The 17,412-nt window shown below is 42.3% G+C and overlaps 1 protein-coding gene across 4 annotated transcripts in view; it reads right to left on the reverse strand.

Moving 5' to 3' along the window:
* Positions 1-17,412, reverse strand: part of VGLL4 (vestigial-like family member 4) — a 165,102-nt gene that overhangs the window by 108,747 nt on the left and 38,943 nt on the right. Inside the window, exon 3 of one of the 4 annotated variants that reach the window (XM_011952305.1) lies at positions 6,462-6,594. The exons of the other annotated variants lie outside the window; for them this stretch is intronic. Coding sequence (XP_011807695.1) covers positions 6,462-6,540 — 79 coding nt within the window. The 5' untranslated portion in view covers positions 6,541-6,594. The remainder of the gene's footprint in view (positions 1-6,461; positions 6,595-17,412) is intronic. 4 annotated transcript variants of the gene reach the window in all.

The following is a 17,412-nucleotide window of genomic DNA, read 5'->3' on the forward strand; positions in this document are numbered from 1 at the left end:
GTTGCAGTAAGCCGAGATCGCGCCACTGCACTCCAGCCTGGGCGACAGATCGAGAGTCTGTCTCAAAAAAGAAAAAGAAAAAAATAAATGCAGCTGCAAATAGAACAGAAGCTGGACACAGACTGGAAGGAAGGCAACCAGAGTCCAGCGCACTACTTTTGGACAGGGAGGTAATCAAGAGAGCACTCCATGGGGAGTACAAAGACCTGGACTCTGGTTTTAAGTCTACCTCTAGCTTCCGTGTGGCCCTGGACAGTCACCTCTGTTTTCTGAAGCTCAGCATGTTTGTCTGTAAAATAAGGGAGTTGGACCAAAAGTTTGCTACGGTCCTTTTCAGTTCAAAACTCTGTGAATAGTTTACTTCAGCCTTGGAGCTGGCAGGGACGGCGGCTGAGAGTAGAATCTGAGGACTAGGGCTGGAGAACCGGGGCTGAATAACGTGCGACTGTGCAGTAAGGGGTCACCCATGAAACCTGGATCTAATAACACCATTTAGTAAACCTCTATCTAATAACACCATTTACATTCTTGAATATTCCAGAAGTCCTACACTTACGAACAGGTACTACCAAATTCCCTATTTGCCCTGAATATGGGGACACATAAGAGCTATAGTAACTATAAAATATGTTTTATAGATCTTTTTTAAAATTGTGTAATTAGTGCCTTAATACATATGACAAAGAGTAAAAATTCATGCAGAACGCCATGATCTTCAGCCAATTCATACCAGTAACTAGTGACCAGGTGTCCCGATTTTCTTTTTTCTATTTTTTTTTTTTTTTTTGAGACAAGGTCTGGCTCTATCGCCCAGGCTGGAGTGCAGCAGCAACTACTAGAGATTATCTTAAATGTCTCTAGTTAATTTCTAAATCAATTTGATTAATTCCAAAATAAAGTTCCAAATGCCGCTCACCAAAATGAAAGCAATTTGAATATCTTAATCTACTCTAAAAAGTCCCCCATAATGAAATCCCAGCACGCCTTCATCCACCTGCAGCTTCGCCAAAGCCACTTCACACTGTGCTGCCAGACAGAGCCTGAGGCCGAGTGACTCTGGAGTGGCAGAAAGAGCCTGCTGAGCAGCTGTGGGGGAAGAGGGCATCCAGCATTGCTCACTGCAAAGGAAGTCAAGTCCTGACCATGCCTGAAGGCGCCTGACAAAGTCTCCACAGAACACCATGGCCAGGAGAGGCTGTGACAGCACTCATTCATTCACCATATATTTACTGATCACCTCCCAGGTGCCAGGCACTGTTCTAGACACTGGAGATTCCACAGTCAACAAAATTAGACAAAACTCCCTCCTTTCGTGAGTTGCACATTCTAGTGCATGTGAAAGACAAATTAGAGAAATCAGGGGAAAAAAGCAGGAAAGTGCAAGCAAGGCACAGGTAGGGGCAAGAGACAAGGAAGGCTGCTCTGAGAAGCTGTCTCTGAGTGAAGACAGGAAGGGAGGACACAATCCGCCAGGATAGTTGAAGAAAGCTCATTCTGTGCTGCGGGAAAGCACATGCAAAGGCCCCAAGGCAGGAGGAGGTCAGCGTGACTTAGAGGTCCTGGAAGAGCCACAGTTCTTATCTCTGCATGAGACGGGAAGCCACTGGAGGGCTTCTGAACAGAGCAGGGCCAGAATCTGAGTTCCCATTTTAAAGGCCCACTCCAGAACCAAAGTGGAGAACGGAGAAAAAGCAGATGGAGTTAGAAACGGGAAAGCAGCTATCTGTGGACTAGGGTGCTAGTCACAGTGATGGCAAAAAGTGGTCAGATGTGGGATATATCTGAAGGTAGACCAAACAGAATTTGCTAGCAGACAGTTTGAGATGTGAGAGAAACAGAATCAAGGATGACTGTAAACTTTCTGGGCTCCATAAAAGACAAATGTATATCTAGGCGTAATTACTACTCACATTGGACAGAGGCTTGGAAATCCAGAGCCAGAGATTTTGTGTAAACACTAAAAGGGCATCTCGAAGGACCTGAAAACCTACAGGCGTCTAAGGCTCCTTAAAACACCAACCTTACAAAGAAATTCACTGTAATAAGTTGTTACTTACAAAACACGAATGCTACAACCATCCTCTGTACTCCCCTCCACTCCCATGTGCATGAGCTCTCCCATCTGCGGCGCCTGCTCTCAGGTCCCCCCACCTCCAGCCTCCTTCCTGACTCCACTGCCTCATTCTACACACCTTGATACAGATCTTCTCCAAAGATCTAGCCTCATTTGCCTTTTCTTCTCTCTTTACAGTCTTTCACTCAACAATCTCAATCACTTCCAGCAACAATCTGTTCAAAGAAAAGACCCCATAAATTTCTATCTCTGGCCTGACTCTTTACACAGTTTGAGAATTCGAATTACATCCTTGATACTACTACTTAATATCCTGCCGCATCTCAAACTCACAAAGCCCTTCACTGAGACTCCAATCTTCCCATCTCTTTGGCTAAAGCCAGGGGGTTATGACTGAGTGACAGGTTACAGAGCTTGGGTTCATTCCATAGGTTAACATGGAGCAAAATACGACTGCTGAGTTTTGCAATGATCTGTCTTTATCTTTCCTTCTGAACGTTCATACATGTTATCTTTTTCACCCCTTTAGCATGTTACTTTCTACCTTTATATTAGGTACCTTTATATTAGGTAAAATGTGACATATACTAGTTCCATATTGACATACAGTATATGCTATGATCATTTATCATATACCATTTATCTGCATGTTTTATCTTACCGATTAGGCTATATCACCATTTAGGACCTAATGGATTTACCTTTACATAACTTCGGTGTAATGCACAGGTGCTGCCCATAAAAAGGCCTCAATAAACATTTGTTTGATACAAAACACATGTGTAGAAGACCATGGAAAGTGACCAACCACCAAAGCCAGCTCATTACAAATTTCTTCAAAAGGTGCTTCCTTTAAAACTCCCCCAGTATCATTAACCCTTGGGTTACATTTTCTTTATTCTACAATTAACAAAGGTTCCTTACAAATAGATAATTTTTCTGACTCATTTCATGAGGGTCTCAAATTTCTATCTTCTTCTTTTTTTTTTTTTTTTTTTTTTGAAATGGGGTCTCACTCTATTGTGCAGGCTGGAGTGCAGTGGTGTGATCTCAGCTCACTGTAACCTCCACCTCCCAGGTTCAAGCATTTCTCCTGCCTCTGCCTCCCAACTAGGTGGGATTACAGGCACACACCACCACACCTGGCTAATTTTTGTATTTTTTTTGTAGAGACCAGGTTTCACCATGTTGCCCAGGCTGGTCTCAAACTCCTGGTCTCAAGTGATCTGCCTGCCTTGGCCTCCCAAAGTGCTGGGATTACAGAGGTGAGCCACAAACCCAGCCTCAAATTCCCATCTTCAAGCCACAGGAAACAACTAATTTCTTCAAGATATAAAAAAAAAAAAAAAAAAAAAGCACAAACAAACCCCAAGAGTAGTATTTTGAAGGGAGACAGAATTTCAAACATCAAAACAACTGTGCTCTCATCTTCTGAGATGCCCACTAGGGTAACCACCGTTTCTAAATGCATCATGCTTACTGTAGCTTCTGGAAATTTGCTTATTCAAATGATCCAATCCCTTCTTCTCCTTGCTACTAAAAGTGCAGCATCAGCGGCAGCTGGGAGCTTGTCACAAATGCAAATGAACAAGCCCTATCTCAGACCTACTGAGCCAGACTCTTTGGGGCCCAGGAATCTTCATTTAACAAGCTCTCCAGGTAAACGTTTGAGAAGGACAGGCCTATCCCACGGCCAGAGTTACCTTTTGAAAACCCATCTCAACGTGTCATCAGACACCTTAAATGGCCACAGGATAAAGTCCAAGCCTTTGCAGAAAGTGAAGGATCTTCATCATTTAATTGCCACAATCTTCCCATTAAGTCAATCAGCATGTGTTGACCACCCGCTCACACGCCAGGCTCTCTTGCAGGTTTGGAGAAGATAGCTGTGAACTTGTCTGATAGCCTTGCTCTCATGGAGCTTACCTTCTCAGAGGGAAACTGACCTCAGAACTCATCTCCCACCAACCAACCACCCCATCACCTGTGTTCTACCCACATTGCTGTCTTCACCCTTCTCCAAATACATCCACACATTTCACAGACTTCATGCCAGGGTTCATGCTGTTTCCAACTCACTACCAACCAGGCTGAAATCCTCCTTCTTACTCTGGGCTTCTGCTCGTCCTCTAACACAGCAAAGGCTGCATCCCTAGACTGTGATTCCTATTTAAATGTCTTTTTCTCCTCTGCTGGGCAGTGTGAGCCTCAGGGGCAGAACCGTATATCCTTCATCCTTGTATACGTGGCACCTAGCCACATGGCTTAGAATAAATAGAGTTTAATTAAATATTCTTAAAAATACAACTCAGAGACAGAATTTTGTCTCTGTTCAAAATGCTTCCTTTGGAAATCTTTAAATTTTCCTCTAAAGCCAGTGTGGTGGTGAGAGCCTATACTCCCAGCTCAGGAGAAAGCCAGGAGGACCACTTGAGCCCAGGAGTTCAAGGTTGTGATGAGCTATGATGCCACTGCACTCCAGCCTGTGCGACAGAGTAAGACCCCGCCTCTAAAAAAAGAAGAAAGTTTTCCTGTAAAGTCTAAGACCTTCTTTTTTAATGACATTCATTTAAACAGTGGACAATATCCTTTGACAGTATAATTAGAATTTTGGCAACGGTCTAATAAATGGTGTAAGAGGGTGATGAAGATGGGCAATGCAACTGCTATTCTAAAACAAACTTTAAATATTAACAGAACTGATTATTTTGGTACATTTTATGACTGAAGGCAACTCTGAAAATGTCTTGCACAGTGACAGCCTCACTGTAATATTTTTATTCTAGAGTAAGGAATTGAATTTTTTTTTTTTTTTTTTTTTTTTTCATTTTATAGACACAGGGTCTTGCTCTGTAGCCCAGGCTGGAGTACAGTGGTGTGATCACAACTCATTATAGCCTCGACCTCCTGGTCCCAAGCAATCCTCCCATCTCAGCCTCTTGAGTAGCTGGGACTACAGGGCACACACCACCATGTACTGCTAATTTTTTAATTTTTTGTAGAGATAGGGCAAGACTCCTGGCCTCAAGTGATCTTCTTGCCTTGGCCTCCCAAAGTGCTAGGATTACAGGCTTGAGCCACCACACCCAGCTAGAATAACACTCTTTTCAATGTTTCAATTCTGCCATGCTTTGGTAAAATGAAACAGAATCCCTCTTCCGGCAGGTAAATCTTCTGTTAAGACAATCATACATGTTTTCAAGAATGCATTATGTATGGGAGAAGGGTGCAGGGAACATGTCTGTTTCTAAAACAAAAAAAAGCAAGAATATTTAGATGTGGATGGGCTACCATAAATCTTCCCTATCATCCTCCCTTTTTCTACCCCCTTCCCACAACTTGGCACTTGAGGCACCTCCAGTGTTCCCTGGAAGACATTCAAAAGCAAAATAAATAATGGAAAGAAAACTGAAGTCTACGTTGGAAAACCTTTGTCCTAATCCCAAATGTTACAACCTCACGAAAGTACTTCTATTGTCTGGACCTCAGTTCCTTAAAAGGAAAGCTGAGGTTCCTTCCAGTTTAAAATGCTACCCACTTTCAAATGTTTTCATCTCTAGAGATGAGAGAACATGCCACCTGCGTCCCAGCAGCCCTTTTGGGAGGTATGCACGCAACTCTAAAGATTTGATTGAATCAAGTCACCCACCATTAAACATTTTCAACACTACTATCCTAAATATGCCTTCATTTTTGCATTATGTATAAGAAATATAGCCAATATAGCTACAGTAAACATTAGTGCGACTCGCTTTCATGTTTTAAGACAAAAATAAATAAACGTCTATACTGACTTTCCATATTGTCTTTGGAACCCACTGATTGAGAGAGCAGTATCCTGCCTGGATATTAATGAGCTGCCTGGATATTAATGAGTACCTGCCACATAAAAGAGAGAGTGGTAAGCCAGGCACGGTGGCTCACGCCTGCAATCCCAGCACTTTGGGAGGCTGAGGTGGGCGGATCACCTGAGGTCAGGAGTTTGAGACCAGCCTGGCCAACATGGTGAAACCTCACCTGTACTAAAAACACAAAATTAGCCAGGCATGGTGGCGCATGCCTGTAATCCCAGCTACTCAGGAGGCTGAAGCAAAATTGCTTAAACCCGGGAGGCAGAGGTTGCAGTGAGCTGAGATCGTGCCATTGCACTCCAGCCTGGGCGACAGAGACTCCATCTCAAAAATAAATTTAAAAAAAAAGGAGAGGGTGGTGGACTAAGGAGAATTGGCAGCAGCTGCCCCCATCCTTAAGACCACAGTTAGGCCTCAAGCATAAACAGTGTTTTCATGAAGTAACGAGGCTTTAGATAAACATACCACACTTTTCTTTGCAATACTATTTTGCCAGGTCAATTAAGAAAATGTGAAAATCAAAAGAACATTTTTACCATGGTGCAGACCTGGATGTCTCCAATTTTTGAGTGCATAGGACTCAGGGATTTTGTCAAAATGCATATTCTCAGTCATCAGTTCTGCAGCGAGGACTACGATTGTGCATTTCTAGCAAGTTCCCAGGTGACACTGTGGACCACATGTAAGTAGCAGAGGTAGAGAACACAGTTGTCCCTCAGTATTCGCCGGGGATCAGTCCCAGGACCCCCAGGTGTACCAAAATCCATGCATACTCAAGTTCCGCAGTCCGCCCTGCAGAGCCTACCTGTATGAAAAACACATCCCACAAATACTCTATTCTTGATCTGCTTTGAAAACATCCCCATAAGCGTAGGTGGACCCTCGCAGATCAAACACGTTACTCAAGGGTCAACTGTATATGCCAGGCAGCAATATGCTTCCTAAAGGGACTCATTTTGAAGATACATGATCTAAAAATTCACTTTTTTTTTTTTTTAAATAACAACTTCAACTGGGAAAATTCCATGAAGCCAGACCCTGGGCTCAAAGCCCAGGATCCCAGCCACACATCTCTTAAAAATAGGTTTTCAAAATGCCTTGCATTTTTTAAAAAAAGAATAGCATATTTGCCTAAAATTCTAGTCAAAATTCTTGATATTCACCACTCTATTATTATTTTTTTACTAACTTCTTCCTTGTTCAGTTCTCACTTCCTCCTTGCCTGTCATTAAGCTGAGTAACAAAGCTGTCAACACTCTGCTGCTTGCCAGGTAGATGCAACTCCTTTCTCCATTTGTTTATCTCCTGCAAAGCGGAATAATTTTTCTAAATTCGCTCAGATTCCCAGTGGCACACAGTATCATGCCTAGAGTTGTGGAATTAGGAAACCAAAGAGAAATTTTGTGCTTCCTGAAATTTTGTGGTTACTTCAAATCATCATCCTATAAAGATAACAAGGATGAGTCTCTTGCAAAGCAAAAATGCTAGTTAACTACAAAACTGGAATTTAAGTACAGAAGGTCAATTTCAAATGAATTCAGGATGCAAAAATCTTACAGACACCTGAGAAGTAACTTGATTGTTGAACACTGTACTCGTAGAGTTAAAATAGCTCAAGAAGAACGCATATGCTTCTATTTAGTTGTTGTTTTTTTTTAATCCTGTTGCAAATTCTACTATCCTAGTATTTTCTTATGTTTAAAAATATCTTCATTCTCATTTACCATCCCTGGAGCAATATCCCTGGCAAATTCTTCACAATTCCCCATGAGTTTTCCAGCACAGATGCAGCTTTCCAAGTCAAAACTTGTACAAACATCATCTGTCAAACTTCTGCAAGGTAATGACATACTCATCCTGAGCTGTCTTGTCCCCTTGAAGAGACTTTGCTAAAATTCTTAGCATAGCAAGGACTTTCAAATACATATATATATATATATACCAAGTACCTCAGAATTACAGTATCCATAAAACAGGGTGTGACTTTTTTAATAGTTCTAGAAAACAAAAAATACAATAGCAGAAGTTTTGAAGATAATTGATAGAAGGATTAGAAAATCAAGTTGAGAAAAATCTACCAAAAGCAGAACGAGTCCAGGGAAAAAGGGGGAAAGGCAGGGAAGTAGACGAGTCCAGGAGGTCCAAAACTGAAAAGTAAAATTGCCAGAAGAAAGGAAGCCGAGATATGAAAATTTATCAGTGAAATCTAAGAAATTTCCCCCAGGAATGAGTTAGTAGACTGAAGGGGTTTACTGAGTGCCCAATATAATAGCTGCTTTTTCTTTTAAACCCCCAAGTCACGGCATTGTGAAATTTCAGAACACTAGGGACAAACAGATGATCCCAACAGTTTCCAGAGAGAAAAAACTGGTCACACACTAGCAGATACGAAATCAGAATGGCCAGATGCGGTGGCTCAAGCATGTAATCCTAGCACTTTGGGAGGCCAAGGCAGGTGGATCACTTGAGGTCAGGAGTTCGAAACCAGCCTGAGCAACATGGTGAAACCCTGTGTCTACTAAAAATACAAAATTAGCCAGGCGTGGTAGTGGCACCTATAATCCCAGCAACTCAGGAGGATGACGCAGGAGAATCACTTGAACCCGGAGGTGGAGGTTGCAGTGAGCTGAGATCGCGCCACTGCACTCCAGCCTGGGTGACAGAGCAAGACTTTGTCTCAAAAAAAAAAAAAAGAAGAAGAAATCAGAATGGTTTCACATTTCCCAATGGTAACACAAAGCCAGAAGGCAATGGAGCTCACCTCCAAAACCCTGAAGAAAAATCTACAACTGGGAATTCTACACTCAGCCTATCAATCCAATGAGAATGGAGAATAAAGATGTTATCTGCAATATCTCAAAATTTATCTTCCACACACTCTTTGTTAGGACAAGCTCTTCCAGCATGTGAGAGTGACCCCAGAAAGAGGGCGACATGAGACAGAGCACATGGGAGAAAAGTGAAGGAATCCCTGGAACGAACGTGAAGAGGGATCCCAGCATGGCACCCACGTGTGTCCCAGACACAGAACTGCAGCTAGAGAGCCCAGACACAATCCCCAAGAGTTAACTCTGTGCAGTCACTGTGGTAAGCAGTGCACAGGCAGCATCTCATTTAAATTCTACAATAACCCTGGAGATCAGCAATGATTAGCTGCTATTATGGGAATTTTAAAGATGGGGAAACTGAGAGTCAGCTAGGTTAATTTCCCCACTGTCACACAGCTTTACGTGGCAGAGATGAAACTTCAAACCCAGGCCTGCTACCCTTTTACACCTATGCACGTGTCCACTGCAGGATTCTGTGAGATAAAACAGAAACCTGGAAATGTGAAGGAAAGAAAGGAAACACAGATTAAAAAGGCAAAGAGGACAAACACGTGAAACGGGACACTCGTGGAGAGATGAACGTTGGGTGTTATGCTCTTCTGTATTTATTTCCTATTTCAAAGATTTTTCCAAATTGAAAAAGGAAGGGGAGAAAGATAAGTGAACAGGAGGAGAAGAAAGTAATAAGGGGGGAAAATGGAAAGATGTAGGAAAAAGACATGAGACTAAGGAATACAATTGGAACGACGCTCTTTGACATTCAAAGTGCAGTTTTAAAGAGCATATTCTCCCTCAATGATGTGAAGTGATACATCTCATCCACTACTAAATGATCAAATCCAAGGGACTTCCAAATTCCTTCCAACCATCTTTTCAGTTTTAATCAAAATGCAACATAGCTGGGCACAGTGGCTCACGCCTGTAATCCCAGCTACTCGGGAGGTTGAGGCATGAGAATCGCTAGAACCTGGGGGACGGAGGTTGCAGTGAGCCAAGACTGCGCCACTCACTGCACTCCAGCCGGGGGATAGAGCAAGCCACTGTCTCAAAAAATAAAAATAAAAAGTAAAAAAAATACAACATAGGCCAGAACAGGCATGAACTATGCGTGATGTGCTTACTGCATTGAGGGGTCCTAGGGCAGTGAGGGGCTTGTCTAACTTCATGGACTCCTCTGCCCATAAACCAACTCAGATGTGTTTGCTCAGATGCTTTTAAACAAATAAAATGTTTTATACGAATGTAAAACCCCAGGGAGAAAGAAAAAATATACAAGTGTAATATATAAGTTATCCATTCTATAGACCTGTATAGAAGCTCACTTTAACAATGCTGTTACTTAGATATGGAGAACTCACTTGTCTAACATCTGCAAACCTGCTCAGAGATAACAAACTTAATTCTTTTTAGATGCCTTTCTTAAAAGATTAGGCAATATACATCGTTTAGTTAATAATTTTCAACTAACATAATTTATAAGCTATACTCAATAGAGTTGAAATATCCAATTCAATAAAACAAACTGTCCAGTTAACTAAATTAATGGTGGGCTCAATAAGAGATGTTCTGACTTGATTTGGGTGTTTTTCTTTTTTGAGACAGAGTCTCGCTCTGTCGCCCAGGCTGGAGGGCAGTGGCGAGGTCTCAGCTCACTGCAAGTTCCACCTCCCGGGTTCACGCCATTCTCCTGCCTTAGCCTCCCAAGTAGCTGGGACTACAGGTGCCCGCCACCAAGCTTGGCCAATTTTTTGTATTTTTTAATAGAGACGGGGTTTCACCATGCTAGCCAGGATGGTCTCAATCTCCTGACCTCATGATCCATCCATCCCCCTCGGCCTCCCAAAGTGCTGGGATTACAGGCATGAACCACCGCACCCGACCAATTTGGGTGTCTTTCTTAAGATTTTACTCTCACACTTTACCCTCATACAAAAATGTCTGCTTGCTTTACATAAAGACATACTTTGCCTTCAAGAGAATCTAATTTACTGTATCATATTTTATTCTTTACTCGTATTTTATCTTAGTTACACACCATACGTGACCTCCAAAAACCACAGAGAGCCAAGGACTATGAGAGGTTCAGAAATCCCATGGATATGTATAATTTAAAAATAATTTTACAACACCTATAGGCTATTGGTCTGACTTAATAATTAAAGAAATATAAAAGAACATGGTGCTGAAGTATAATATTTTATCTATTGAATCACAAATCTTGGGGAAAAAAAAGGCCAATATCCCATACAGGTGAAATTAATACAACTGTAACTATTTTGTGGCATGATAAATTGTTTCAAACCATTTAGAACTGTTTGAATATATTTGGATATAAATATAAAAGGTTTGCATATAAATATAAAAAACATTTAAGAAGTGTTACTATTTTATTCAGTAGTAATCTTCCTGGAATTAGGAAATAACTGAAAAGAAGAAAAATAATATTAAAAAATAGTCACTATCTACAATAATTATTTATAAGCAGCCTACTTAATAAAAAGGGTAACAGATTAATAAGCAAATTATATTACATCAACTCCACATAATATTATGCAGCCACAGTAGCACTGTAAAATGGCTTAAAGCATTTGATAACTTTGTATTTAATCTATTCATTAAATTTTTTAATATAGAAAAAATTAAAAAATAAAAGTCATGCATAATTCTATCACTAAGAGACAACTACAGCTAAAATTGTTATAATTTTTTACTATGCAACACATGCATTTATGGCAGAGTTACTATCATACTATAGATGTAGTTTTATTGTTAAATATTTTGGTTGTTTTCAGTATTTTACAACACCACAGTAAGTATCACTGTGCAAATCTCAGATGATTTTCTTAGCATGCATTCCTAAAAGGAGAACTACTGAGTTAATGGTATGAGCAGTGTGCCAACTGGTACTCCCATAAGTGAGTGTGGGTATAATTTGTAATATTTTTTAAAAGAGCAGACTGCAATTTTTTTTTTTTTTTTTTGAGACAGGGTCTGACTCTGTCGTCCGGGCTGGAGAGCAGTGGTGTGATCACGGTTCACCGCAGCCTCAACCTCCCAGGCAAGTGATCCTCCCACTTCAGCCTCCTGAGTAGATGGAACTACAGGCATGTACCACCACACCTAGCTATATTTTTTTTTTTGTATTTTTTTTTTGGGAAAACATGAGGTCTCACCATGTTGCCCACGGTGATCTCAAACTCCTGAGCTCAAGTGATGATCCACCCACCTTGGCCTCCCAAAGTGCTGAGATCATAGGCGTGAGCCACCACACCCAGCCCAGATTGCAAATTTTCAGAAGTGCTGTAGCGCATATGAACAAAAACTAGAACATACAAGTAACCATGTTTTAAAATTTCAGTTAGGCCAGGCCCGGTGGCTCACACCTGTAATCCCAGCACTTTGTGAGGCTGAGGTGGGTGGATCACGGTAAAACCTCGTCTCTACTAAAATACAAAAAATTAGCCAGGTGTGGTGGCACGCACCTGTAGTCCCAGCTACTCGGGAGGCCGAGGCAGGGGAATCGCTTGAACCCAGGAGGTGGAGGTTGCAGTGAGCTGAGATCGCACCACTGTACTACATCCAGCCTGGTGACAGAGCAAGACTTTGTCTTAAAAAAAAAAAAAAACAGTTAATAGGTAGCCATATTGCTTTACAGTCTAAATGAGTAACTCCTGGGCTAGCTTCAACAGACGCCATCATTCTCAGATTTTAGTCCTCAAGAAAAGAGGCTCCCTAGTTTGCTTTTTGTTTTTGAGGCAATAGAGTCTCACTCTGTCGCCCAGGCTAGAGTGCAGTAGCACCATCTCAGATCAATGCAACCTCCCACCTCCCAGGTTCAAGTGATTCTTGTGCCTCAGCCTCCCAAGTAGCTGGGACTACGGGCAGGCACCACCACATCTGGCTAATTTGTTGTATTTTTCGTACAGATGGGATTTCACTATGTTGGCCAGGCTGGTCTCAAACTCCTGACCTGAAACGATGCATCCGCCTCAGCCTCCCAAAATGCTGGGATTACAGGCGTGAGCCTCCGCACCCAGCCCAAGGCTCCCTAGTTTGATTGACACCACATAAAATGCCTCTGACCCACAGCTAAATTCTTAGTGTCATGGTATTTTCCCTCTAGAACACAGAGTAGTAATTCTGACCTAATGACCTTTCTGCAGGAATGCTGCTCGTGGCAGCAACATTCCTTTCCTTTAAAGTGGCTTTTGCTTAGGTGAGGGATATACAGCCATTCATTATAATATTCTCCCTCAATCGCCTGAGTCCAGGAGATCGAGACTGCAGTGAGCCACGATCGCGCCATGGCACTATAGCCTGGGCAACAGAGTGAGGCCCTTAACATACATATGTTCTCCCTCTTTGTTTATGTCGGAAATTTTTTTATAATAAAAAAAAATTTAAGCACATTAATTTTAAAAACAACTCATAGCAAAGGAATGTTCCTAAGAAATGCCATCTCATTTTGTAAGTACAGTCATGTCCTGCATAATGACGTTTCAGTCAGTGACAGATGGCATTTGCCACGGTGGTTCCATAAGGCTATAAAGAGCTAAAAAATTCCTACCGCCTACTGACATCACAGCCATCATAATGTTGTGCAACGCCTTGCGTGTTTGAGGTGATGCTGGTGGAAACACACCTGCACTGCCAGTCTCCAAAAGTCTGGCAGATACAATTACGTGCAGTATAAAATAATAATGATAATAAATGGCCCTGTGATTGGTTTATATATTTACTGTACTTTTTAATCACTCCTTCAGGGTACACTCCTTCTACTTACATGTATTTTTTAAAGTTAACTATGAAACAGCCCCAGGCAGGTCCCTCAGGAGGTGTCCAGAATAAGGCATTGCTATCACAGGAGGTGATGGCTTCATGCAGTTACTGCCCCTGAAGACCTTCCAGTGGGACAGATGTGGAGGTGCAAGACAGTGATATTGAGAATCCTGACCCTTGTCTAGGATAATGTGTTTGTGCCTGAGTTTTTAACAAAAAGAGTTTTAAAAGTAAAAATTTAAAAAAAAAAATTAGTAGAAAAATGTTTACAGAGCCGGGCACGGTAGCTCACACCTGTAATCCCAGCACTTTGGGAGGCCGAAGTGGGTGGATCACGAGGTCAGGAGATCAAGATAAGCCTGGCCAGCATGGTGAAATCCCATCTCTACTAAAAATACAGAAATTTGCCAGGCGTGGTAGCATGTGCCTGTAATCCCAGCTACTCGGGAGGCTGAAGCAGGAGAACAGCTTGAACCTGGGAGTCGGCGGTTGCAGTGAGCCGAGATTGCGCCACTGCACTCCAGCCTGGGCAACAGAGAGAGACTGTCTCAAAAAAAAAGAGAAGAAAAATGTTTATAGAATGAGAATATAAAGAAAGAGAATATTTTTGTTCAGCTGTACAATGTGTTTGCTTTTAAGCTAAGTATTATTATGAGTCAAAAAGTTTTTTTTAAAAGTTTATAAAGTTAAAACTACAGTAACCTAAGGTTAGTAATTCATTGTTGAAGAGAGAAATACATTGTTAAAATAAAGTTAGTGTAGCCTACGTGTGCAGTGTTTGCAGTCATAGGGCACAGTACTGTCCTTGGCCCTCCCATTCACTCACCACTCACTACTCACCCAGTGCAACTTCCAGTCATGGTAAGTGCCCTGTACGAGTATTTCAATCCTTATCTTTTATACCATATTTTTACTGTAACTTTTCTATGTTTAGATACACAAATACTCATCACTGTGTTCAAACTGCCCACAGTATTCCGTGCAGTCGCGTGCCACAGGGGTTTGTAGCCCAGATGCAACAGGCGATCCCATATAGCCTAGGTGTGCAGTGGGCTGAGTGAAGTGGGCTGTGAGCCTGGGTTTATCAGGCACACTCTGTGATGTTCACACATGACACAATCGCCTAAGGACGCATTCTCAGGAGTATCCCTGCTATGCAAAGCCTGACTGTACTCCCTGTTATTACAACCCTGAGCTGTTTTCCACAGCAGCATGGTCATCACTGTCCCTAGACACCACCAAATTTACATCTACTCAGAGAAATAATTATATTCCATTTAACATTTTAAATAAGTACTACACAAAGATACTCTGGAAGGTCAAAAGCCGCATTCTTCTTGGCCTGAGGAAATCAAGATGATCACAGGGCTGTGCGGGAGACCAGTAGCACCAAAACAAAAGGTCCAGTAACACACTAAGGCGAATGCCAGGAGAGCAGTGGGAGGACAGCGGGAGGACATTGCACACAATTCAGCCACTCTTTTCTCACACTGATGCCAAGTTCCTGAGTAACACTCCGAGTAAAACGTGCACGACTCACTCCAGACAGTGCACTTAGTGTCCACCCACACTCACGTGGCACAGTGGAAAGGACACTTGCTAGGAAGTCAGCCAGGCCTGATCTCCCATCCCGTCTCTGCTACCGACTTGCTGTGAGACCACAGGCAAGCTACGAGCCCCACAAAGCAGAGGTGATGCTTCCCGCCTCAGCACTTAGCATGGCACCTGGTGTGGCACGTGCACGGGATGAGTATCTGTTGAGTGAATGGGTGGGTGGTGTAATCCCCGCAGTGAAGCTGCCTATACTATTTCAATGGGAGCCTCCCACTCCCCCACCCCCACACCTCCCTTCCCTTCTCTTTCTATGGGTCTCTGCCTTCCCTCCCTCAGAAATGTGCTGTTCCCATGGGGTTCATAATTGTTCTTTCTAAATATATTCCAAATCATATTTCTAGGAATGACAACCTGATCTGATAGTGATAAAGGTTTGTCATCTTTCCCAGAATTAGCTCCCTTTCTAAAATTCTCTTTTTCTCAACCAATCAACCAAAACCAATACCTACTATGAGCTCTAGACTGTGCTGGGCACTAGGAAAAAACTGAGAATGTGTGATTCTACCCTCAAGAATGTTATACCCACTTGGGTATAAACATTGGACGTAATAAACTAATCAACATGAGAAACAATACGTAGAAAATGATAAGCTGTAAATTCCATTCATCGAAAGATTATTTAACTGAAAATCCAACTATATGTGAAAAATATAAGAACTAGAGAATAGTTCAAAAGACAGAAAGAAAGAAAGGCTTAGGACAGCCAGGATGGAAGCAGGAATAAAAGCATGCACACATCTCACACCTAGTAATTCGCTTCTGGAAACTCTATAAGGAAATAACCCAAAACAGGGGATAGGAATGTAGTAGCTTTCTGAATAAAAGATGTTCATTGCAGTATTAGGTATAAAAGAGAAAAATTAGAAAGAAATCTAAAATTCAAACCTAAAAGAGCATCCGTTTTGGCCGATGCACTGGGTACATACATCATAGAACCATTAAGGTATTCAGGAAGATGTCCTAACATTACAGAATGCTTACATTTTGTTAAATGGAAAGAATATTTTAAAATGTACCCAGCATCTCACAATGAGCACAAGAAACAAGAAAGGATGTAGGGAAGATGGGAAGAAGCAAGGCAAACAGTAATAGAAATATTTTGAAGGATGGGATCATGAAGTTTTTTTCTTCCCATTTTCTCTGAATTTATCAGGCTTTCTTCAACGAGCAGGTGCTGTATGTATAATAATAGCTTAATGAAAGTTGAAACACTGTAAGAACATACAGTGTCTATGTCCTTTGGTCAGAGGAGAATGCTTCACTCAGAGCCCAGTGTGTCTGTCTTCATTCATTCATTCCGGAGCCTGGCTGTGCTCTAGACACTGCGAACACAACACTAAGTAGGCTCGGCGTTGGGAGTCCGCTGTGATCCAGCCCAGCAGCTCATAGAGGAGCTGCCTTTCCACCAGGCACCATGGGCACAGGGCCTCAGGCCCACGGCACTTTTGGGGCCCATGAAAATTGTTTGTTTCCACAATCTCAGAAGAAAAAATGTGAACTATTAGGATGAAAAAAAAGTTTTATTATATAGTATTAATATTTCATCTGTATACCAATGTGGTTGTAAAAATGTAATTTGTAGTATCTTTTTAATGAAGGAAGGGGCTCATGAGTGTTGGATGCAGCCCAGGGAGACACACGCTAAGGGTGGAATGCGAAGGAGCCAGTGAGTCAGATTCGAGAAGGGCATTTCAGGCAGAGAGCACAGCTGCTGCAGAGGTCCTGAAACAGGGCGACAGCCATAACAACGTGAGGGAAACGGGCGACATGACAAAGGCCAGGTGTGGCCACATCTCCAAGGGATAAAGACAAAGTGGAACACAGTTAGACATGATAAGGGATTTAGGCCGGGCACAGTGGCTCACACCTGTAATCCCAGCACTTTGGGAGGCCAAGTGGGTGGATCACTTGAGGTCAGGAGTTCGAGACCAGTCTGAACAACAAGGCAAAATCCTGTCTCTACTAAAATTACAAAAATTAGCCAGGTGTGGCTGGGTGTGGTGGCTCACACCTGTAATCCTGGCACTTTGGGAGGCTGAGGCAGGCAGATCGCTTGAGGTCAGGAGTTTAAGACCAGCCTGGACAACATGGTGAAACCCCATCTCTACTACAAATACAAAAAATTAGCTGGGTGTGGTGGCAGGCACCTATAATCCCAGCTACTTGGGAGGCTGAGGCAGGAGAATAGCTTGAACCCAGGAGGTGGAGGTTGCAGTGAGCTGAGATCGCACCACTGCACTCCAGCCCGGGTGACAGTACAAGACTC

This window comes from Colobus angolensis, unplaced genomic scaffold (genome assembly GCF_000951035.1).
Source record: "Colobus angolensis palliatus isolate OR3802 unplaced genomic scaffold, Cang.pa_1.0 Scaffold34, whole genome shotgun sequence".
Taxonomy (NCBI): domain Eukaryota; kingdom Metazoa; phylum Chordata; class Mammalia; order Primates; family Cercopithecidae; genus Colobus; species Colobus angolensis.